This window comes from Miscanthus floridulus, chromosome 11 (assembly GCF_019320115.1).
Source record: "Miscanthus floridulus cultivar M001 chromosome 11, ASM1932011v1, whole genome shotgun sequence".
Classification (NCBI taxonomy): Eukaryota; Viridiplantae; Streptophyta; class Magnoliopsida; order Poales; family Poaceae; genus Miscanthus; species Miscanthus floridulus.
Window position 1 is genome coordinate 99,952,500 of NC_089590.1, and position 24,099 is coordinate 99,976,598.

Here is a 24,099-nt window from a genome sequence, read left to right on the forward strand (position 1 = left end):
TGATAATTAGTGTTCAATCATGGACTAATTAGGCTTAAAACGTTCGTCTCGCAATTTCCAACCAACCTGTGCAATTAGTTTTTTTCGTCTATATTTAATGTTCCATGCACGTATCGCAAGATTCGATGTGATGGCTACTGTAGTACTTTTTGAAAAACTTTTTGGGAACTAAACAAGCACTTAATCTAAATATCCCACAAGAGAATAAACAAGGTACGGAGTACATGTCTTTCGTTAGATTAGAGGTGTATAAAAAAGGTCTACGTAGTTATTTTCCTCAAGAGAAATAAAGAAGATATTTCTAACATTTAGGTCCCATTCGCTGGTCTGAAATTTAGCTAAAATTGGCTGAAAAATACTGTTTCGACTGAATTGTTGTGAGAGAAAAATACTGTTCTGACTAAAAAAAGCCGAACAAACCGAATATGAAGTAAGCCGAACAGAACCTTAATGCAAACTCAGAGGTAACCAATTGCTAACCATTAAATTAAAAACGCTCTAATAACAGAATGAATGAATGAGAACGGTGCCGCTCTGCGGCGCCAGAAATATCAACGTGGCTGCATGTTTAGTTCGTGAAATTTAAAAATTTGGTTGCGGTAGTATTTTTGTTTTTATTTGATAATTAGTGTTTAATTATGGATTAATTAGGCTCAAAATATTGGTCTCGTGATTTCTAACCAAACTATGTAATTAGTTTTTTTCGTTTATATTTAATGCTCTATATATGTATCGTAAGATTCGATGTGATAGCTATTGTAACACTTTTTTAAAAACTTTCTGCGAACTAAACACGGCCTTGCTAACCCGACCCCGGCCAAATCCACCACGCCTTGTCGCGGCTCATCAGCTGGTGGGTAACATCACACTCACTCATTACTGACACCACCAATGCTCATGCTCGACAGGTGGGAAGACCCCTCCTCCTCCTTCCCGGCGGCTACGACATTTCCTTTGTTTTCCCTTTTCCCCATTTCCTTCGTTCAATCAATCGTTCCCGTACGTGTAGCGTGCTCCTAGCCGTTTACGTCTTCTCCCTCGCTGCACTGCACCCGCGCAGGCGCTTCCTTCTGCTGCAGCGCCTTTATTGCACTCACCAGCCTTGCCCTTCCCAGCTGCCCTGCCAACGTCGTCCAGCTCCAGCAGTGGAGGGCGGCGGAGCTAGCATAGCACACCAAGCGGCGACACGCCAGTAAGCCTGCCTGCCCCCAGCGCCACAGAAATCTACGTACATATAATTGCAGCCCCAAGCACCGTGTTCCTCTTCCTCCCCTTCCCGGCTTGGCTTCCCCTTCCCCAGCTAGCGCCTAGCCCCCACCGTCCCGGCCGTATAATCAATCAATCCGCTCTCCTAGCTCCTACTCGCCGGTGAAGAGAACAAGGGCACACGCCACGGAGCCGGGGACCTGCTAGCTGCCTGCTCCCTTCAGTTCTCAGGTACGAGTCTCTCCATCTCGATCGACATCTTCTCCTCCTCCTCTTTCTCTCTCGGACCATTTCTGCGATAGCTGTCTGCCTTTCCTTTCTGCCCTGGATCCTGATCCTGGCATCTCCCTGCTGCGGTGGACAAGGCCGTCCTCGTCTCGTGCCTTTTTTCTCATCTCTGAGAAAAATCCTTTCTGCCTGCACGAGAGCTCCCGCGCCTGATCTCTCGTCTCCGCTCAGCTGCGTGCTGGTGGTAGATGCACAGGCGCCCCGACTGCTCTTTCATCGGATGCGACGGGAGAGTCCCCGGCAACCTCAAACCATGATCCTCGTTTTCTCTTTCGTGGCTGTGTGCTTGAAAAAAGCAGAGGCAGGCCAGAAGTAGTTTTTTTTTCGATGTATTGCCATTGAAAAAGTAATAAAAGGTTCCTTTATTAACTTAGGCCTTGCTTAGATGCCATCCAAATTCCAAGTTTTTTCTCTCTTTCTTCGTCACATCAATTTTTAGCCGCTTGCATGGAGTATTAAATGTAGGTAAAAAAAATAACTAATTGCACAGTTTAGTTTGAAATCACGAGATGAATCTTTTGAGCCTAGTTGGTCCACGATTGGACAATATTTATCAAATAAGACGAAAGTGTTACTATTCATCGGTTTGAAATTTTTTCGCAATCTAAACGAGGCCTTAAAAAAGAAGAAGAAAGGCCATGATCGTCTCTCCTCGCTCCTCGACCCGTGTGCCAGACCCAAGCCAATGTGCCAGGTGGTGACTTGTTCGTCAGGATTTTTGTTTCGTTCCGGAGGAGGATTTGGGGTGTTTAGCCTGAAGCCAAAATGATGAGCCGTGCTCGATCGTCTTTGTTCCTAGCACCAAATCTTTCCTCCCTACGGACTGAACTTTCATCTCAGGAAAGAACAGGGTTAGTTGGATTGGTGTAGGCGGAGCATATCCAATCTACCGCATGTTCAGTTAGTGCAGCAGCAACCCTGTACTGCTTTGCGCTGTAAAGAGTAAGACAGGCAGGGTGCCCTGCGGTCACAAATGTTTCCCTTGACGGCAGGGAGTAGGGACATCTTTGTGCTTATGAGGTCACATCGTCGTGCTATAACCAAGTGTTCCTGAATCCTGGATGGGGACAGTGATGAGAGGGCACTCGTTGGTTCTCGCCATCCATCTCTCTGAACTAACCATGCATCAGATCCGTGGCCAGTGATAGGACAATTTTCCCGGACACTTGTTTCAAATGATCTGCCATGCCTGTTATTTTTCCAACATTAGTATCTCAGGAGTCAGGATGCAAAAAATTCTCAGTGAGATGCAATTACAGCTCTCATCTTACACATGGCAAATTGACAATGCATTTTTTGCAGAGTAAAAGTTGCCTCAAGAAGATTCCTCTGCTCTGCTGCATGTTGAATTTGAGCACCACAAGGCTACCGTAACAAGTGTGGATATGAATTGGTGTTGTCTTCCTCGTAGAGGAGCCAAGAAAGAAGAGAATCCTTACTCCAGCAGCATAGGCGGTAAGCAAAATGTATTTGCATGCTTCACAATTTGCTGCGTTGGTATGCTAATGCTAGCTGCAAATTATCATGCATTTAGCCAGCACGTATCGGTCTTTAATCAGTTCTGTTTTCAACACTTCTCCCTCTCAATGCCTTGATGCAATTTGGAACAATTGTATGACCTAAGTATATAGAAGAAGTATTTCAGAAATGGCTGTAGTGTATTGCAGAAGATAGAATGAATGTACTAGTGCACTATGCCTAACCCATTTCCTTTTGCATTTTTTTAGCATTGCGATATTCCAGTTATAATGCACATTTTGTACTGCTTTCAGATATTTATTCTGAGATAAACATAAGGGTCTTCTCCTATGCTGAGTTAAGATCTGCCACAGACAACTTCAACCGAACCAACAAAGTAGGTCGAGGTGGCTTCGGTACAGTTTATAAGGTGACAATTCATTTCTTCATCCGTTGTTCAGTTTGAGGGTACAGACCAATGGAGTGATGAATCTCTTTTAGTTTTAACATATGTTATTTAATGTTGCAGGGAACCATTCGAAATGGGCAAGAGGTCGCGGTAAAAGTTCTTTCTGCTGAATCCAGGCAGGGCATCAGAGAATTCTTGACAGAAATTGATGTCATTACTAACGTGAAGCATCCCAACCTTGTTGAATTAATTGGCTGTTGCGTTGAAGGAAATAACAGGATTTTGGTATATGAATATCTTAAAAACAGCAGTCTTGACCGTGCACTGTTGGGTATGAACCTTGTACTACTGTTACTAAAATTGATGTTTTGCTACATGATTGAATTGCAACATTGACTTTAGTTGCCTTATTAACAATTTACCCTATGCTTCTGCAGGTTCTAACAGTGAGCCTGCTGACTTCACCTGGAGCATAAGATCTGCTATATGCCTTGGAGTTGCTCGAGGCCTTGCTTACCTGCATGAAGAGATCGCATCACCGATTGTACACAGAGACATCAAGGCTAGCAATATACTACTTGACAAAAATTACGTCCCCAAGATCGGGGATTTTGGTCTGGCCAAGCTATTTCCTGATAATGTCACCCATATCAGCACCCGAGTAGCTGGAACAACGTGAGTATCGACCTATTTGCAGTTTTGGCACTTGCCTTGATTTGCGATCGTATTTCCTTATGGTAACTTGATTGTTGGGCTGCTTGCAGAGGCTACCTTGCACCTGAATATGCATGGCATGGCCAGCTAACCAAGAAAGCGGATATATACAGTTTTGGTATCCTTGTCCTGGAGATAGTGAGTGGCACAAGTAGTTCCAGGAGCATACTGATGGATGACAAGGTTCTCCTAGAGAAGGTCAGTCTTTTTCACTTCATCTGCCTGACTGCTTGCTTTTTCTGAATGTTTTGGCATCCACAAAATACACAGAACTATAGAAGTGCGCAACACCACTTCACAACAACAGCAGCCTGGCAAAATGTTAGCTGAAGTTGCACAGTAACTTGTTTAGTTGTCAACATGCACAAATGTTTGTCCAAAAAAATCCTAACTCTGAACATTCACAACAGACATGGGAGCTATATGAAGCAAAGAGGCTCGAGGAACTGGTGGATCCAGCCCTTGTAGATTACCCTGAGGAAGAAGTCATCAGGTACATCAAGGTGGCCCTCTTCTGCTTACAGGCGGCCGCCGCTCGCCGGCCAACGATGACCCAGGTTGTGACCATGCTGTCCAAGCCCATCCGAATCAACGAGAGCGAGCTGATGGCGCCAGGTTACCTCCACGAGAACAGCAGGAGCCCCGGGTCTGAGGCCACCGTTTCCAGCAACTACAGGTTCAAGAACTCGGCGTCCGAGGATTCCAACATGTTCAGCACGGTTGTGCCACCAACGGTGACTGAGATGAGCCCCAGGTGAAGCAACACCAGGCAGATGTAAATGTAATCGAGTAATTCCTTGCGTTGTGAACTGGCGACTATGTAGAGCTACCTATCTGACGGTATAAGAGAGTGAGTGCAACGTGTGTGGTGTTGTTTCCTCCTGCAAACGCGGCAACTAGATCTTGTACAGCTTGAGATCATTATCATATTAGTGCAGTAGCATATCATAGAGTATTCAGTTGAACTCTCAGTAACAGTTTCAGATCTGAACTTGAGATCACAGGCATCTCAGTGAAGACACAATTGGACAAGAGGAAAACTAAAAATACAACTGCTGTGGTGGATACTAATTATGAATGTTCTGCGCTGATATAAAGACATCCTGATGCAGATCTCTACAAAAGATCAGTACGGGACAAACAGGTCTGGAAATCATCAGAAATAAAACACGCTTCCATCTACTGACAGTAAGGCTCTTGTGTTTCTGTAAAGCTACCCTTTCCGGTCACTCCGACGCTGCAGGCTGCTCTTTCTCGACCTCGGAGGGGCCATTGGCGGGGGTTTCTTGGCTTTCTGCAGGCTGCTTGACGCCGTTTGCTGGGGCTGCCGCGCCTTCTTTGGCACCTTCTTTGGCGCCATCCTTTGCGCCCTCTTTAGCAGCAGGTGCTGGTGGAGGTTGTAACATATGTGGCGGTGGAGCATGCTTCAGCTTCACTAAGATATGGCGCATCCGGGAGAGGTCGGTGGGCTTGCCAGGCTTGGGGCCCTGAATAACTGTGATGGATGGCTTCTTGTCCTTGTCTTTCTTTCCCCGCTTCTCAATGGTGGCTATTTCATGTGGGATGAGATCTGAAATCGATTTCCAGTACTGCTTGTCTGCGTTGGCATGGAATTTCTCCTGGCTGGCTACAAAAATCTGCAGCATACCACAAGAGCAAGTAGTATCCAACATATAAATAGATTAGCTTACAAACACAGACAAGAGCCCTAACTGCTTATATATGATAGTCACAAACCTTCTCCCTTTCTCTGTTGTTGACCATATTTGACGCACAGTTCTGTATCCTCTTCTCAAAAAAAGCTTTCTTGAATTCTTCAGCTTCAGCAATTATTTGGGCACGTAGCTCCTTCTCCTTCTGTTCCTTTTTCTCAAGTTCAATAGCATTTTTCCTAAGAAAATTGTTGAAAAAGGAAGCAATAACAAATTAAAACTAGAGTGGCATAAAAAAAATCAAGGAAGATAAGAAAATGACATCGTTCGATCTGAGAGACATAAAAGACATGACAGTAACTTTGGTCTGTACAAAAGCACCCTACAATAGTTACAGGTTCCTTACAAAAATGACTTTACTGGGCTTTCCAGAAGATAATCATTAAATCTAAATCCAAATCAATGTCACTCCGAATATAGACAAATCTGCTACTGCTACAAGCCTGGGACGATGTCCTGATGCAGCAGATCATACCAAACACACCTTAAATTATGACACAACACAATTCCAATACTCAAGAACTTCTATTAATTAACTACTAAAGTAAACTCAGAAGTCAATATAGGCGTGCACTAAAGCACAAAATAAGCGAGGCAGTATCAACAGACAACTGCTTCATAGACTATAATGCTAGGAAGCGCACACATTTTGCAAGGTAACAAATGACGAGTGGTAACAAAAGAATGTGTGGATTTTCTCTGGGAGGTATACCTTCACTGATTTGAGGATTTCAAGAAAATCAACAGATATGAACATCTAAATCTAAAAGAATAAATGTGTCCACCTAGTGGTTACTTGGTCAGGACTGGAGTAATATCAACAAAGCATACGGTTGGAAGAATGAAGCACCAGACAAAGCATTAAGTGGTTGCAGAAGACCACTGGTGCATAGCTAACTAGTTATATTCACAACATGTGCATAAGTGCCATCATACATGTGCTAAGACATCCTACAATCAAGGTTTACCAGTATATCCTAGCAATGCATCAATCACCTGGAAGAGAACAATCATACAGTAGGACTGTAAGTCTGTAACTATTATCTGATTCTTAGAGTACAAGGTAATCCAACAAAAAGAATTCTCCTACCAATATGATTTTTGGAAGCTTAAATGATTGTATGCCACAAATTCATATTTTAGAAGGTTGATTTGGCCTATTCCTCTAGTTTCTGTGAGACTTGGTTCATAAAATACAAGTTTGATAAAATATAATAATAGGCTGTATAGGCAAGGACTGATACAAGATGAATTATGTCATGCTAGCTTAGGTTGAATTTTACTTTATATTGAGTAGCACACCAATTCTAGTTGTATATGCCTAAAGTTATTTTAATAAAAAACGTTCCTAGGTTCCTTTGGTTGGAGTGTGTCAAATAGAAACTTGAGCAATACATAGTTTCATTCTAATGAAATCTAGCTAACAGAAAAACACAAATTTCCAAGGAAAAATTGTCACTGCGTTTAATACCTCTGAATTGCTGTAAGAAACTAACTTCAGGGGTAAAAGCACAAGAAAATGACTTTGAGCGCTGGGACCATAGGCGCTAAGTGTTCATGGAAAATTACTGCACACTGTTATATTTGCAATTTTCATATTGTACCATATGGTGATGTGCATACAGTAGCTCCACACATCCTACTGATATCAGTGGTAGTATGGCAAAAATAGAGATGCTAGCCGATACAACTATAGTTACAGCTATATGGTACCAACGATTCAAACACTTAATGGAGAACTAGAAGGCCCTAGAAGGCCTGCAGCTATACCCAAGTTCTCAGCTTAGAAACTAGTCCACGACTGGCTATTCCCTTAACAGCAATTTCTAGAGTGTCCAAATTCCTAATGAACCGAAGTAATAGAAACCAACAATTTCCGTACAGAAACCCTCGCTGTGTTTCACCTCCGTAGTGCAGAAGCGGCTAAAATTAGTCGAAAGAGCGCCAGAAAGCGTTAGATCTGACTCGAACACCCGGAAACCTAGCCCACACACAAGCAAGCATACATGCAGCAAAACGGCGCATCCCCCCAAACAGATCGGAACCGGCGCCAGCGGGGTTCACCTCCGCCACTCGCGGAGGAGGATGCCCTCCTCCCGCATCTCGGTGGGCGGCGGCAGGATCGGGCCGTCGCCGCCGTTGGGCTCGAGCTCGGGGGAGAACGGCGAGGGCGAGTAACCCCCAGAGACGTGGCGGATCGGGACCCCGTCTGACTCGACGGTGATCTCCTCGTCCACCTCCTCGACGCCCCCCTCGGCGAAGGAGGCGTACCCGCCGTACCCGCCGGCGCCGGCGCCGGCGCCGTCGGCCGCGGCGGCGCCGAAGTCGTCGGAGTCGAAGGGGTGGGAGGTGGTGCGAGGGAGGTCGTCGGCGCCGTCGTCGCCGAAGAAGGAGGCCATGGTGGGCGAGGGGGACGCGGAGACTTTGGGCGGCGCCGGCCTGGGTGGTGGACTGGTGGTGCTGTGCGGGTGTGGGCGCGTGCTCGTGTGTATCTGGATGGGTGCGCTTTGCTTTGCGTGGCTTGCTCCGCCAGCCTGATTAATAACGCGTTTTAAATTCGCGTGGTCGGTTAAAGATAACTGGAATTTGTTTTGCCATGGGACCAGGACTGTCTCCCGCAACGACAACCTAAAATACAACATCTATTCATCTTTTTAGTTAGCGATACGGATAAAAAATTTAATACATATTTTTTATCTTCTCTAATAATAAGATTTAAAAGACAACTCTTTCTATAAATAGGTCTTCGGAAGAGAGGATACTCAGACTTGAGTTACGCCTCTTCTAGCATCTAAAATGGGTCTTCTATATAGATACTCTGATAGAGGCTATATGTATTATGTTGAGACCTATTTTAAGTTTGGGTTCTGCAATGGATCTCCTGTTGGAGACAGCCTAAAAGTAGGTTTTTTACAGGGTTATCATCGAGACCAAGCCCAATAAGCTTGAATTACTTTTTTCTTCGGTAATGATATAGACCGGGCGGCCGGACGCACTATTCCATAGCATGTTCCTCTGCACTCGCGCTTCCCCCGCTTTGCCCGCTCTCCCACACTCGCTCTCTCCCGTACTCGCACTCCGCCCGCTCCCCCGCACTTGCTCTTCCCCCGCTTTCCTACCCGCTCTCCGGGCCGTCCCCGGGACGGGGACACCGCGCCCGCACACGCGAGCTCGCTGCGCGCCCCGCCCACCCGTGCTCCCTCCCTCCGTCCCTCGTCCCCCCGCGACCTCCATGCACCCCGATGCCCCCTGCAACCCGACTCCCGCACCTCCACCGGAGACAAGGACGACAACGACGGCTCCGACGAGGTAGGTCGCGGAGGGATATGGATCTGAGCCCTACTCCTCATCCTCCTCTGGATCTGAGCCCTCCTCCTCCTCTGGATTTGGGATGCGGCGGTGGCTAGGGTTCCGTCGAGCTCTGGAGTCAGATCTCGCCGTGTTACAATGTTTTTTTTATGTAACAACAGATGATTTCGAATGTTGCAGTGGGATTTTTTGGATTGTTGTAACCGATGTTTTTACGATGTTGCAGTACTACTGCTTGAGATGTTGCAGTACCTTTTTTCGAATGTTGCAGCATAATTTTTCGATGTTGTAGTATATGTTTTTTCGATGTTGCAGTACATGTTTTTTAAATGTTGCAGCATTTTTTTTTGTTGCGGTAGATATTTTTTTGTTGTTGTAGTAGATTTTTTTCGATGTTGTAGTGCATGTGTTTTTAATGCTGCACTATATATTTTTTGATGTTGCAGTACATATTTTTTGATGTTGTAGTAGATATTTTTTTATGTTTGCAGTGCATGTTTTTCATTGTTGCACTATATATTTTTTTCGATGTTGCAGTATTTACAACCCGATGCTGCACTATATAGTTTTTTCATATGTTTTTGCAATGGTGCAGTAGAAGTGTTTCATGATCTTTTGGGACAGTGGCGCGATGAGGAGCAGGGTGCGTTGGGGAAGGGAGGGCAGGAGCATGTTGGGAAGCGGAGCTGTCATCAGGGGCATGATGGGGTGGGGGTGCTCCTGCGGGGACGAGGCAACTGGATGGGGTTGGGGATGAGGTGCCGGGGCGCGAGGTGCGGTCGTGTCAGGCGTGCATGGGGGTGTTCTGATGCAAGCAGGCTCGCATGCATGCGTGTGGAGAGCGAATTGGTTGTGGACGGGCGCACATGCAGGGGCAGCAGCGCGAGCGTCCAGATGTTAGCGCCCGGATCGGACGTCCGGGCGCTAGCAGTTCCGTTTTTTCTTTTCGCGCAAGTTCTACGCGACTTCTCGTCAACAAAATAAAAGGGCTCCAAGTTAGATGCAAAAGGCCAATGATCATTGTCGTTTTTTGTCAAACACGAATATGAAGTACTCCCCTCGATTCCAGAAATATATTTTACTATAGTTTTTATCATAAATCAAACTTCTCTAACATAGTTGAAATAAAAACACTATGAAAACAAGTTTATGAAGAATTTAACAAAAACAATTATAGATATAGGTGCATTTTCTATAAACTTGATTGAAATTAGAGAAATTTGACTTAAACAAAGCAACCAAACAAAATAAATGTGCTCCAATCATCCTAGCTAGATCTGAAGGGTAAAAAAATCAAAGTTTATAGACGACTCATGCTTTTTAAAGTCGAGTAGTTTTTTCTTTAAAAGGATAGTAGCTATTCTAACATAAGAATGATAAAACTACAATTTTTTGGGTACATATTACAAACTTTAACCATTTTGAAAATACATGCCACAAAACTACCGCTTCTCCCAAATATTCAGGTATTTGATCTTGAAGAGCTATAATTTTTCATGGACAAAACATAGTTTTGTAATAGTTTTGCTTCAATGGTTGTTTTTTCAAACTACTTCATGAGAAAAGATATACGGATTCATTGTGTAATGGTGTAAGATTGCTTTATATATGTTGTGTGTGTATAATAACTTCCTAATATGTGAGGAGGAACAAGAATACAGTTTGTGTGTGTATTGGTTAGGTAGATTATTTTGCTGGTCATGGGCTTAAATTTGTGTTTTTTCTGCAGTGTTATGGATTAAGCCCGATAGGCTTGGATTATTGCATTCACTTTTCTCGTCTACATTACATGTTTTTCCCTCTCAATGATGTATTTGATCTTTAGAATCGCGTCCAAATTTGAGAGATTACATAGGAACAGAACACTTTTTTGTGCAAGTTCTACACGGCTTCAACAAAATGTAAATGTGCTCTAAGTGAGATATAAAAGTGAAAAATTCAAAGTTGGAATATGGAGTACAACATCATTCAAATGCTAAAACCATACCTTCTAACATGACAGCAGAACTTATGTTAAATCATTTTCTAAGGGAGTTACTATATTGATTTTTAAGGTTTCAATTTTAACTAGTACAATTAAAAGGATAAGTGGTTTTCTAAAGTACTCTTTTCTTTCTAAATTTTGCTATGGATAAAATTATTTATTTCGTAAAAGACATGTATTAGGACGTACTCCTTCCGTTCCAAATTATATTTTATTTGACTTTTTTTACTTCAAATTTGACAACTCGTCTTATTCAAAAAATTTATGCAAATATAATCAAATTTAAGTCATTCTCGAAGAATTTTTGTTAATAAAGTAAGCCACAACAAGAGAAGTGATATTTTACACAAATTTTTGAATATGACGAGTGGCTAAATTTAGGGTCAAAAAAGTCAAATGAACTATAATTTAAAACGGATTTAATACCATATATCTAGATGTATAGTAATAAAATAGTAAAAAATATAAAAGTCTAAATGACTTATAATTTAGAACTGAAGGAGTATCTGCGAATGAAAACATGCATACATGCATGATTGGTGATGCACATATATGTACGCTTGAGCTTGTGCGTATAGAACAGCTCGTACTCCTAAGTCCTAATATAGGAGGGAAAGTATTCATTTTTCGCGCAAAAGAAAAGAATACAACGCTGTTTTCTACTCTGCGTGTCTAATACGGTTTTGCTGTTCGCGCCGCAACGCTCAGCTCGACGCGCGCGGCACTAGCCTCTTGTGCTCAAGCCGCTCGGCGTCACCGAGCTCCACCTCGGCGGCCCCACCGTTCCCGTGCGCCACGCTCACACCGCCGCCGCCGAACAGCGACTCGATCTCCTCCAGCGTCTTGCCGCTCGTCTCGGGCACGCACAGGTGCACGAACGCCACGGACAGCGCCGAGACGGCCGCGAACGCGGCGAACGCGCCCGCGACGGTCACGGCGCGGCAGATGGAGAGGAACGACATGGCCACGGCACCGCTGGCCATCCGGTTGAGCGCGAAGCCGGCCGCCACGGCCTGCGCGCGTAGCCGCAGCGGGTAGATCTCCGAACTCAGCACCATGTTGATGGGTCCCATCCCCACCGAGAAGAACGCCACGAAGCCGCACACCGTGAGGATGGCGAGCCCGACGGCGACCCCGCCAGGCAGCGCGCCGCTCTTCAGCAGCGACAGCGACGCGGCCAGCAAGGCGAGGCACGCCGTCATGCCGGCCGTGCTGACGTACAGCAGCGGCTTCCGGCCAACGCGGTCGACGAGGACGATGGCGATCACGATGAACACCGTCTTGACCACGCCCACCGCGACGGTGGCGCCCAGGAGCTGACTCTCCGTCGTGATGCCGGAGTCGCGGAATATGGTCGGGCTGTAGTACACCAGCGCGTCGATGCCGGTGGCCTGCTGGAAGAACTGGACTCCCAGCCCGGTGACCAGCATCCGGCGGGTCACCGGCGACGGCCTCAGCAGCTCCCGCCACGCTTCCTTGCCGTTGCCGCCGGAGGCGGTGGCGGTGGCGCGCGCGGCCTCCTCGATCTCGGCGAGCCTCTCCTCCGCGGCTTCCTCGCTGTCCGAGACCTTGACGAGCACCGCGCGCGCGTCGCCGGCCTGTCCCTTCATGACCAGCCACCGCGGCGACTCCGGGATGACAAGCAGCACGAACGCGATGGAGATGGACGGGAGGATGCCGGCGGCGAGCATGACGCGCCAGTTGATGTTGTCGGGCAGGCCCGCGAATGCGAGGTTGGAGACGTACCCGATGAGGATGCCGAAGCTGATGAAGATCTCCGGGAGGGACCCCAGGGAGCCCCGCAGCGTCTCCGGGGAGATCTCCGAGATGTACACGGGCGCCACCATGATTCCGATCCCGATCCCGATGCCGGCCAGCAGCCGCCCCGCCATGAGCAGACCAAAGGACGGCGCGAGCGCCATGATCGCCGCGCCTCCCTGGAACACGGCAGCGGCGAGGCCGATGGTCCATTTGCGGCCGATGGCGTCCGAGGTCCGGCCGGCAGCAAGGCTGCCGAGGAGGGAGATGAAACTGAGGCATCCGACGAGCACTTCTTGCTGCACCTCCGTGATGTGGAGATCCCTCTGGATGAAGATGATGCAGCCGCTCATCGCACCCACATCTGGACACACCAACACATAATCACATGAACAGAACACTGTCAGTGAAAGATCACAAAGGATTTTTTTTTTTTTGGTGCAGATCCATTTCCAGATACATTTTGCAGTTAATTTCAGCAGTTTCAGTATGAGGAAGAGCATCCTAGTCCTAGTAAATGAGACAACAAATGAGTTTGCAGAACAGTTTGACATCATCCCATTACATATGGACATATGATAGACTTCAAAACATTTCTGCTGGACTATTTGCAGAACAGTTTCAGTGTGCACAAGATTGGCATTAACAGATTGATTACCAAAAACATTTTATATGACTCTTTTATTTATCTAAGATAACATGCTTGGCTTGCGATTAGAGGGCTGTGTTGACTTCTCGTTACTGCAAAACAGGAGCTCCGTGTTACTAGTGTAGTGTGATAATCGCAAGCCAAGTTGTCGGTTGTTTAGCTTTAAATAAACCACCAAAGAAAGGGAAAGCTACAGCCATTTCTAGCCGAACAAGTAAGACCAAATCTGCATCAAGAACGAAACGCCATTCTAGTGGAGCTCTTCTCACCGTAGCCGAGCAGGATGTGGTTGAGGGACGCGAAGACGGAGCAGGCAAAGACGTATCTCCGGCAGCTTCCGGCGCCGCCGCGAACACGGACGCCACCGCCGTCCTCCGGCTCCTGCGGGAGCACGTCGTCCACGCGCGCGTACCGGTTCTTCCTCCCCAAGAACCCCGGCAAGCTGCCGCCGCCGCCGGCCGCCACCTCGGCCCCCATCGCCTCTACCTTGCTCAGCCCCTCCCCTCCCCTTCCGAGAAGCCCGGCAGGCACCCGGCTGGGGAACGGGGAGAGGTGCAGTGGATCTGAGGAAGGAAGCTAGCAGGCAAGCCGCAAGCGTGGAAAAAGAGTCGGAGGAGGAAACAAGGCGGGATTTGTTTAAGACGTCGGGCGTTTTATATGTTTCGGTGCTTTTCAGCTCAGGACGACGGTGTACCTGTTCTGCTGCTCATGCGCTCAAGTCTCTCAAAGGAGTGAGGGATTGCACTCGTTTTCAAAAATTCAAAATCAAGTGGAAGCTTTCCCTACTGTCTCGGAGTTTCCTTTCAGCTCGTATGCAGTTGCACAGTCAGTGACATGTAATAATCGTGTAACTGGCTGACCTTAAAAAGGAGGAGAAAAATGCAATCTTTGCGATTACAAAAGTGTGCCAATACAAAAAGTCAGAGGTGAATTTGTTGTGTACTACTCCTTGACACCATTCGGCTGTTGTGACAGAGAAAAAAAAAGGATCGTCCACTTTTATTGACACCATTCGGATGGGGTTGCTTGTACAGTTGTACCACGGATATGAAGCAGGTGCAAAGCTGAGCTCAGCGATCAGAGCCATTGCACTTACAGCACCAGTGAGAACATCTTAGGGCAGCCTCAACGGAGGTATATGACACTAGTAGTCTCACCAAAAAAGCAAAGCACAAGCAGCATCGCTACTGTACACACAACGTAGGCAGCAGTTGCTTTTTTGTCAGTGTCCGTACCCTTCTTCTCTATCCTCTTTATATGTCAGCTTTTACCTTCTTTACTCTCTCACAGAGTTTCATGCTTTATCAGCCTGGTCGGGAGGCCGTATCGTATCGTGGATTATTTACTGCTGGCTGGTTTGGTGTGAGAGAAAAACACTGTTCCCAGCTGGAAATTTACGATCGTTTACGAGCAAGCGAACAGGCTGTATGTCAGCCAAACTATAACCAGCCTGTTCGTTCGTTGGTTTCAGCCAGCCTAAATCAGCCAGTCAACAGTGTTTTCCTCTCACAGCAAATTAGCACTAGGCAGTCCAAATCAGTCCAGAAACCAACCAGCAAACAGGATAACATCTACGACACTTCTACAAGCTACTAGCGACGTGAGTTGGCTATTTTTGTCAGGCGGGTCAGTTAGAGGCTACAAGACACGTAGGAGACTAGGAGCGTTGGGGGTAACCTTAGGGCACGTCCAACGCTAGCTAACAGCTCCATACTCTCTTCGTCCTATTGAGTTTGTTGTTGGAAAATCGTGCCCTCCTCATAATCCCGGTTCCCGAGCGACAAACCCAACGGGACGAAGGGAGTATGCCCCAGCTGAATTCGGTCAGTCCACGCATGCAAGCAAATACCAGGAACGTGCATCCTCCATCGCGGGGAGAGCTTGTTCGCTTGGTCGTAAATGATCGTAAATTTTTAGTTAGAAATAGTGTTTTTTTTTCACACCAAACTAACTAGCAGTAAATAATTCATGATCGTTTACGGACTCCCAAACAAGCTGTTGTCAGAAGCTTTTGACAGTGCATGCAGCAACCTTTCCTGCTTTCACTGCTCCCGAAGCAGCTACTTTTCCTCCCCAACGCGTTTTTCACCGGTGGCTTCTCCTTTTTCTCAGGGTGTGTTTAGTTACCTAAAATTTAAACTTTGCCACTATGTAAAAAGAAGATTCCCTGTCACATCAAACTTACGGTATATGTATGGAGTACTAAATGTTGGCGAAATAAAAAACTAATTGCACATTTTGATTGTACTTTGCGAGACGAATGTTTTGAGCCTAATTAGTCAACGATTGGACAATTATTACCAAATACAAACAAAATACTACAGTACACTACACTGCGCTACAGTGATTCCGGCGGCACCAACTTTGCCCAACTAAATAAGGTCTCACTTGATACTACCAACTCCTTTGCAGGAGACTATGAGCAATTGTGAAACCACTGCTCTTGGTGACATGGAGCCTGGACGTCTACATGGATGATGGGGGCAGTACGCCACTGTATTGCATCGGTGCTGCTTTTTTTATTAGTATTCTTAAGTGTCATATTGGATCGAATAAAAAAAGTAGATGCTCTATACTTATTATAGTAACTTGTAAAAGCTACATATGTTTGGGAGAGAGAAAGTGGTCCATGCTCTACAGTGCATTGGGCTGTATCTTTGCCATTACCTTCCCTAAATTCGGCTTGGAATCAGGCATACACCTTTTCTTGCCGGTTTCTTTATGTACTCTAGTTGTATGTATTTGAGCAGATAACGCCGCTGAACACCTTGTACTGCTGTCAAATTCTCTAAAACATAGGTACTCTATACAAATTGAGAATTAAATTATTGTGAAGAAAAACAAACTGATTACTCCATCTAAAATCATGATCTTGCGAGGAAACACCAAATGAACATAAGTGTCTGTGAGTCTATATATGATTAATGAACCTTCAGACAAGGTGTAGAAAAACAAACCAACTGATAGCATTTCTTGTTAACATTTCGTAAGATTTTATCTTTAGAACTAAATGAATAGCAAGGAGTTTGATACTACATTATGTATTTATACTCCAGTGAAGCTCATGTGTTCCCATAGGAGCAATAGATTTTTATCATCTTTTTTTTTGTGCAGAGAGAAGAAATAGAACACAACTATATACCTGAATGATAGAACCGTTGAATTCCTTCTTGCGTTTAACATGGGTAAATGATACAATGAAGCAATAAGTGTTTTTATTGAACAATTGTTCACCACATATATTCTTTTAAAGTTATAATATACCTTTGGTCACCAGCAAGGCTACATTGTAGTACATTTTTTTCAGAAGGAACATACGTTGAAAATATACACGTGGTTATTGCGTCATTATGGAGTGATTAACACAAATGTGATGAAAGATACAGCAATACAGCAAACTGTCAATGCCAATAACGTCGGAGCCAATTTTGTGACACCAACCATTGGCAGATAAGCAACAGAACTTCCACGTAAAACAGCATAACGGGGAAAAACTTCAGAGTAAATCACAACCAGAATTTTAGACTTCTTCTAGTGAGGTGGACTTCTCTTAGTGTTTTAACATTCAAAATTTAGTATAAATTTCCTTACTAAATGTCTCCTAGTGAGATTCCTATGTGCTATGACTAGTGGTAGTGTTTTATTACTACTTAAAACACTAGAAGAAATCCATCATTTTGGTAGTGAATCTTTGAAATCTCAAGTTCAAGTCAAGAAATACAGCCCATCATTTTGTTCCAGAATCCCTGTGAGCTCTATCATCGCCAGCATCATTCTTTGTTGTGTTTGTTGCGTCAACGTATAGATCCTTCATGTTTCGCAAAAAAAAAAAAAACACGTATAGATCCTTCAGCTTTGCCAGGTTGAATGATTCTGGTGCCCTACCAAAAATGGGCTGGAGCGATGTTTGTCACCGTCAGTTCTGCCACGGACCCCGAGGCTATGCGAGATCGCCAGATTGGGAAAAAAAGGCACGCGAGATCGGAGTCACGTGCCGGGATGAGCTCTCTAACCTCGCACTTTTTTTTCGTGTCTCTCTGCCATGTGGGCTTTGTCACGGTTTTTCAGCGCCCGATAATTTTTTGGTCGCTCGCGCCAGTGCGCCGCGCCGCTAAAAAGCTTTCCCGTCGGTGCACAGGATTCCCGGTCACCCCCACTACCGTGACCGGTTGTTCTGACTGCGTCAGGCACGGCTGACCCGCAGACCGACGGGAGAAAAATGCATCCGGTAGACCTACGCGGCACAACAAAGCAAAGGGCAGTTGATGTCTTTGCCGTGGTGCGAGTGCGACGTGGGTGGACGCAGAGGCCATAGCAAACTTTTTCGCTCGTTTTGGTAGCGCTTGTCCTGACGTCGCGGTGGATCCGCGGACAAAATGATCACGCGCGAAACCTGGGCATTGGTAGCGCTTGTCCTGGGCGAACGTGGCCCTTGATAAAAGTTTGTGCAGTCATTTTGACAATTGTAAGTACTCCTTCGGTCCATAAAAACATGCAACTATGATTTATGTGTCAGAAGAAGTAGTTCGACCACATTTCCAATGAATAGTATTCATATATATGGCTCCAAATCAATTTATTATGAAAATATATTTCATAATTAATCTAATGATATCTATTTGAAGTCATAAATATTGATACCTTTTTATTTATTATCGGTCAAACTTAAGATACTAAAACGTGATACTGTGCTAGAATTACATGTTTTCTTGGACGGAGTGAGTACTACCTCTGTCCCCCAAAAGAATACAACTATGGGTTGCATGTCAGTTAAAGTGATCCACGTTTGACCAAGTTTCTAGTAAATAATATTCACATTTATGGCTCCAAATAAATTTATTATGTAAATGCATTTTATAATTAATCTAATGATATTTATTTTCATATTATAAAAATTTACACTTTTTTAATCTATAATTGGTCAAACTTGATATACTAAAACGTGGCAATGTTCTAGAATTACATTCTTTTAGGGACGGATGAAGTATTGTGTAGTGCATTGGACCTTGCGCGTAGATCCATCTTAGGGCGTTCCCAATTATTCCCAAATAGCTAGTCTAGGAAGAATTCTATTGACTATCCAGAAGAGAGATCAAATAGCTAGCGATTTCCAAATACCTAGTCTAGCACGCTCTCCCATAAACAACTCTCTCATAGCTTATATAACTCTTCACTACAGGTGTCGGTGTTTTCGGACCACCGACGAGTAAATTTGTATTTGCTCGTCTGGCTCGGATGGTGTGCTCGGAGAACACAAGGATTTATACTGGTTTGGGCAGAACATCCCTACGTCCAGTTCGCTGCTGCTCATGATATCGGCACTTGGTTTGCAGTAGGAGTTACAAACAGGCGAGAAAGGAAAATAATCCCAAGTCTCTGGTGGAAGAAGTGAACGGGTGCTAAGAGCTCGATTGCCGCTCAGCCGTGTGCTTGTGTCGTGCTCTTGTGTTCCCCTTTCCCCGTAGGGCGCCCTGCTTCCCCTTTTATAGGCAAAGGAAAAGCGCGGGTTACAGAGGGGGAAAAGGAGAATAACGAGAGAGAAAAGAAGGCTTCTAGGGTTGTCGGGACATTCTTCTCCTTCATGTGGGTCCCGCTAATCCTGTAGATATCAACAAGGATGGGTCCATGTCATGGCCCTGTTCGTCACTGGCGCCATGCGCAGGCATCATCTGCCGGTCATGGTGTTCCACTCTGTCCCAGTGGACGTCGTGGAGAACTAACGCTCCTGTCAGCGTCCGTACGAGGATTAGGCAGAACAGCACCAGCACGTCCGACACTGTTCCTGATGTGAATCCCTAGGTATGGCCCGTCATGGCCATGGGTTACATCGAGGCATGCCAGCCTCTTCCCTGGGGTCAAAGTTTTGACCTAGGCCCATACGTTTAGACCTAGAGTGGTTGGCCGCGTTATGGATCTTCGTTGGATGAGACGGAGCCCGCAGCCTTGAGGTCGGGCGACCCGTGGCCTTGAGGTCGGGCGAGACGGAGCCCGTGTCCTCGAGGTCGGGCGAGACGGAGCCCGCGGCCTTGAGGTCGGGCGAGACGGAGCCCGCGGCTTTGGGGTCGGACGAGACCTTTTCATACGTCTTGAGCCATCCAGAGAAGTCAGCGTGGATGCTAACTTCCTTACTTTGGGTATCTCTAATATCGATACCCGGCAGTAGCCCCCGAGCTTGCGGAGGAGTAGAATACTCCTTTGGAGGCTTTTCCGGACGGGAGGACTCTGAGGGCCTTGGCCTTCTTTTTGTAGCCTACGGCGTGTCCTGGTAGGACGGCGAATCTATTTTGTCGTGATCGGTCTTCTAGGGGCATGTAACCGTAGGATTCGGGAGGTCAGAAAGATTGTTCTTGATTCCGGTCCCCTAGGATCCGATCGGTCCGCCGTCGTACTGCGACCGCGCGTTCGGTCTCCTTGCGAGTCCAACTTCCCTCGAACCCCCATGTGTAGCAGGGGTCTGGTCGAGGGTCGGCTCGTCTTTGTGATCGTCGTCCCTCAAGCGTTTTTTGATAAAACAGAGGAGCTGGGCCGTGCCATGTTTTTCCTCGATGGACAAAACATGGTGCTCGGTGAGCTGTTAATGGGCTAGTCCGAGTGGGGCCCCGGCTTCCTGTTCACGGGGGTCTGGCATGGCTCAGCTGGTGACCGACTCCAAACTCTTGGTGGCCAATCCATATAGTTCTTGGGTCCATTTGGCCGGTCCAAAGGGCTCGTTGCCTTTCTTTGAGAAAAAACCATGGACTGGGAACTGACCAAGACTCGAATATGGGTCGGGATGCTCGCGGCGCTCGTGTGCCTAGGTACTGGCCGCTAGTGGGCCCATCCATTTCCACTCCTCGCTCTAAGGGTGCCTCGGAGCGGCTACGAACCCGTCGGTGGGCCAGCCTTCAAACTCCTAGTCCTGAATGGGTTGTAGGAGCATTTTCAGTTCCATATCCCTCCTTACCTGTGATGGTTCTCACGCCTATCTACATTGACACCGAGCTGGACGACATTGAGAAGGAGGTGGCCCCTCTAGCATAGGACTTACCTACCAAAATAGAGGATGAGATCATCCCCGAAGAAATTAGTTAGGTAGATAAGCCAGGCGGCGACTTATAATAAGTGGACAAGCTCTTAAATTTCATTATGGCCAAACAGATTTTTAGCTCTTCTCCCCTTTTTGTATAAAAAGGTTAATGCGTTCCGACCTTTTCTGTCGTTAAGGCTATAAAGCTCGGGATGCGGGTGAAAAAACTCTGATCACGCTGGTAAGCAAAAACACCATAGCCGCTGGGGCGTAGGTTTCTTACAGTCAGACCAGTTTTACTCAGCGTTCGTTTCCGCAACCCTTGCTTTTAGATCTTAACATGAGAAAGGGCCAGGCATAGAGAATGTCTACCTGATAGATATACTCTTTAATGCGTTCTGACTCTTTTCGTAGTTAAGGCTAAAAAGCTCGGGGTGTGGGCAATAAACTCTGATCACGCTGGTGAGCCAAAATGCCGTAGCCGCTGGGCCATAGGTTTCTTCTGGTCCGACCAGTTTTACTCAGCGTTTGTTTCCGCAACCCTTGCTTCTAGATCTTAACGTGAGAAAGGGTTGGGCATAGAGAATATCTACAGGATAGATATGCTCTTTGATGCATTCCGACTCTTTCCGTAGTTAAGGCTAAAAAGCTCGGGGTGCGGGCAAAAAACTCTAATCACGCTGGTGAGCAAAAATGCCGTAGCCACTGGGGCGTAGGTTTCTTGCGGTCCGACCAATTTTACTCAGCATTTGTTTCCTTAACCCTTACTTCGGTGTCGGATGGAGCCGTCGGCTGGCTAACCCCCGAGCCTAGGGTAGGTAGCCCATCACCAGTCTATTTCAGCTCCTCATAGCGGACCGAGGGCTTGTACTGATCGCTAGCGAAGACACCCGTCAGCACCGGCTCTCGATCGGATGCCATTTTCGCTAGCGTGTCGGCCGCCTCGTTGAGACGCCTTGAGATGTGATTGAGCTCGAGACCGTCGAACTTGTCCTCTAGTTGGCAGACTTCTCAGCAATACGCAACCATCTTGGTGTTGTGGCAGCTTGATTCCTTCATGACTTGGTCGATGACCAACTGGGAGTCGCCCCGGACGTCAAGCCGTCAAATACCCAACTCGATAGCGATGCCTAGGCCATTGATGAGTGCCTCATAGTCAGCCACATTGTTGGAGGAGGGGAAATGGATGCAACCATGTACCTCATATGTACCCCAAGGGGCGAAACAAAGACCAGCCCCGTGCCAACGCCTTTCTTCATCAGTGATCTATCGAAGTACATCGTCCAGTACTCTTGGTCGATGACTATTGGTAGCATTTGGATCTCAGTCCACTCTGTAATGAAATTAGCCAGCACTTGGGACATGATGGCCATTCGAGGGGCATATGAAATGTCTTGACCCTTCAGCTCAAGTGCCCACTTCGCTATTCTTCCTGTGGCATCCTGGATTTTGGACAATCTCACTGAGAGGGATGGACGTCACGACCATCACCGGATGCGACTCAAAGTAGTGACGCAACTTCCTCTTGGCAATAAGGATGGCGTACAGGAGTTTCTGGATTTGGGGGTAGTGAGTCTTGGAATCAGACAAGACCTCGCTAATGAAATACATGAGACGCTGCACTTTCAGGGCGTGTCCCTCTTCTTCTCGCTCTACCACCAGGGTAGCGCTAACCACTTGCGTGGTGGCCGTAATATAGAGCAGAAGCGGTTCCCCATCGGTTGGGGGGACCAGGATAGGGGCCTTCGTCAAGAGCTACTTGACCTTGTCAAGTGCCTCTTGGGCCTTGGCCGTCCATTCAAAATGGTCAGTCTTCTTCAGAAGCCGATAGAGGGGGAGACCTCATTCGCAGAGGCACGAGATAAAGCGACTGAGCGCGGCGAGGCACCCTCTAACTCGTTGTACCCCCTTTTTGTTCCAAATCGGGCCCATCCTCGTGATGGACGAGATCTTTTCTGGGTTGGCTTCGATGCCACGCTTGGAGACGATAAAACCCAGTAACATACCCCTTGGGACCCCGAAAACGCACTTCTCGGGGTTGAGTTTGATGCTGTTTGCTCGAAGTTTCACAAAGGTCTGCTCTAGATCGGCTACGACCTGGTCAGCTTGTTTGGACTTGACCACGATGTCATCCACGTAGGCCTCAATAGTCTGCCCAATGAGATCCCCAAAACACTTGAGCATGTAGTGTTGGTACGTAGCCCCTGTGTTCTTTAGGCCGAACGACATTATGACGTAGCAGAACGATCCAAATGGGGGTGATAAAAGACATCGCGAGCTGGTCGGACTCTTTTATCACGATTTGATGGTACCTGGAGTACGCATCAAGGAAGCAAAGGGTTTCGCACCCTGAGGTCGAGTCGACTACTTGGTCTATGCGTGGCAAAGGAAATGAATCCTTTGGACACGCTTTGTTGAGACCCGTGTAGTCAACACACATTCTTCATTTCCTACTCTTTTTTCATACAAGAATGGGATTGGCTAACCACTCGGGGTGGTATACTTCCTTGATGAACCCGGTCACCAAAAGCTTCACAATCTCCTCATCGATGGCCGTGTGTTTCTCCTCGTCGAAGCGACGCAGGCATTGCTTCACTAGCTTGGAGCCTGGCCTGATCTTTAAGGCATGCTCAGTGACTTCTCTTGAAATGCCTGGCATGTCTAGGGGTGTCTACGCAAAGATGTCTCTATTGGCGCAGAGGAATTCGGTGAGCGCGCTTTCTTATTTGGAGGAAAGCGTGGTGCCAATGCGCACCACTTTGCCCATGGAGACGCTGGGGTCTATGAGTACTGTAACACCCCCGGTGTTACGAGCTCGCTTAGCACCTAGATTAAGGCTTAAAAGAAATTAACACACCAAGTTCTCGAGTTTTAGAATTTTAAATGCACATGAGATGATAAACGAATCGTATGTGATTTCACCTTTGTGGCTGAGAAAATCAAAATAGGTATTGTAAGTTAGTTTACTTAATGCGTAAATGTGCTAATGACAATTCTAGCAAGAAAAATAGAATAAGTAGTTTTAATCGTTTGGCACAGAAAACAATTTCTTTAAGCAACTTGTATAAATCAAATAAAATCCGTTAATAAATAGAACGATATACATATATATATAGCTTTTGAATCAAATTTAAAATTCGAACTTGCTAAAAATTTTCTGTGCCTAGACGTTACAATTTGTGTAAATTAGTAAACCATTATATATATATATATATATATATATATATATGTTACGTAACCAGTACTTCAATAGGCCAGAGGGTAGGGATGAAATGAAGAGTCACAGCATGCAGGGGCCAGCACGATCTCCTTTGTTGATTAACGCTGTTGCCTGCTCTGCTCTACTCGTTGCTGTCCAGCCCCGTCGCTGCGCCTCTGCTACCTTGCCTGCCTCGCTTGTCTGCCCGCTGCTCGTATGGTCTCATCACTTTGCTGTCTGACGTGATGGAAGTCGGCCGACCCACGTGCTGCTGCTCCCGCTCTGCTCTCTCATATGATTGCCGACTCGTTTGTTTTCCTCTCTCGCCGAGGCCAGCGCTCTGCTCTGCCTTGCCTCTTCTTCTTCACGCACAGGCGCAACCGAGCCCTCGCGTGCCTTCCCTACGC

At 46.4% G+C, this 24,099-nt stretch overlaps 3 protein-coding genes across 3 annotated transcripts; 1 reads left to right on the forward strand and 2 right to left on the reverse strand.

Moving 5' to 3' along the window:
• The first annotated feature begins 917 nt into the window (after positions 1-917).
• Positions 918-4,898, forward strand: LOC136492834 (cold-responsive protein kinase 1-like). The gene is made up of 7 exons (XM_066488886.1): positions 918-1,437; positions 2,797-2,949; positions 3,267-3,382; positions 3,482-3,692; positions 3,799-4,036; positions 4,126-4,273; positions 4,486-4,898. The coding sequence occupies exons 2-7, from the start codon at positions 2,880-2,882 to the stop codon at positions 4,831-4,833; spliced, it is 1,131 nt and encodes a 376-aa protein (XP_066344983.1). The 5' UTR covers positions 918-1,437; positions 2,797-2,879; the 3' UTR covers positions 4,834-4,898.
• A 201-nt stretch (positions 4,899-5,099) lies between these two features.
• On the reverse strand, positions 5,100-8,305 carry LOC136492835 (clathrin light chain 1-like). The gene is made up of 3 exons (XM_066488887.1): positions 7,852-8,305; positions 5,813-5,966; positions 5,100-5,712 (listed from the first exon to the last, which is right to left on the reverse strand). Exons 1-3 carry the CDS (start codon positions 8,184-8,186, stop codon positions 5,302-5,304), a joined length of 900 nt encoding a protein of 299 aa, XP_066344984.1. The 5' UTR covers positions 8,187-8,305; the 3' UTR covers positions 5,100-5,301.
• Positions 8,306-11,631: 3,326 nt separating this feature from the next.
• LOC136492832 (probable polyol transporter 4) lies at positions 11,632-14,015 on the reverse strand. The gene is made up of 2 exons (XM_066488880.1): positions 13,757-14,015; positions 11,632-13,202 (listed from the first exon to the last, which is right to left on the reverse strand). Exons 1-2 carry the CDS (start codon positions 13,962-13,964, stop codon positions 11,785-11,787), a joined length of 1,626 nt encoding a protein of 541 aa, XP_066344977.1. The 5' UTR covers positions 13,965-14,015; the 3' UTR covers positions 11,632-11,784.
• Positions 14,016-24,099: the final 10,084 nt, after the last annotated feature.

What these genes read in the sequence shown, in the direction of transcription:
- LOC136492834 (XM_066488886.1), top strand. Translation starts at nt 2,880, where the DNA reads ATGAATTGGTGTTGTCTTCCTCGTAGAGGAGCCAAGAAAGAAGAGAAT. An exon ending in GCTTCGGTACAGTTTATAAG is followed by an intron (nt 3,383 to 3,481) that starts GTGACAATTCAT and finishes TTAATGTTGCAG; the next exon opens with GGAACCATTCGAAATGGGCA. An exon ending in ACAAGGTTCTCCTAGAGAAG is followed by an intron (nt 4,274 to 4,485) that starts GTCAGTCTTTTT and finishes CATTCACAACAG; the next exon opens with ACATGGGAGCTATATGAAGC.
- LOC136492832 (XM_066488880.1), bottom strand. Translation starts at nt 13,964, where the DNA reads ATGGGGGCCGAGGTGGCGGCCGGCGGCGGCGGCAGCTTGCCGGGGTTC. An exon ending in CCACATCCTGCTCGGCTACG is followed by an intron (nt 13,203 to 13,756) that starts GTGAGAAGAGCT and finishes TGGTGTGTCCAG; the next exon opens with ATGTGGGTGCGATGAGCGGC.
- LOC136492835 (XM_066488887.1), bottom strand. Translation starts at nt 8,186, where the DNA reads ATGGCCTCCTTCTTCGGCGACGACGGCGCCGACGACCTCCCTCGCACC. An exon ending in CTCCTCCGCGAGTGGCGGAG is followed by an intron (nt 5,967 to 7,851) that starts GTGAACCCCGCT and finishes CAATTTTCTTAG; the next exon opens with GAAAAATGCTATTGAACTTG. An exon ending in ACAACAGAGAAAGGGAGAAG is followed by an intron (nt 5,713 to 5,812) that starts GTTTGTGACTAT and finishes GGTATGCTGCAG; the next exon opens with ATTTTTGTAGCCAGCCAGGA.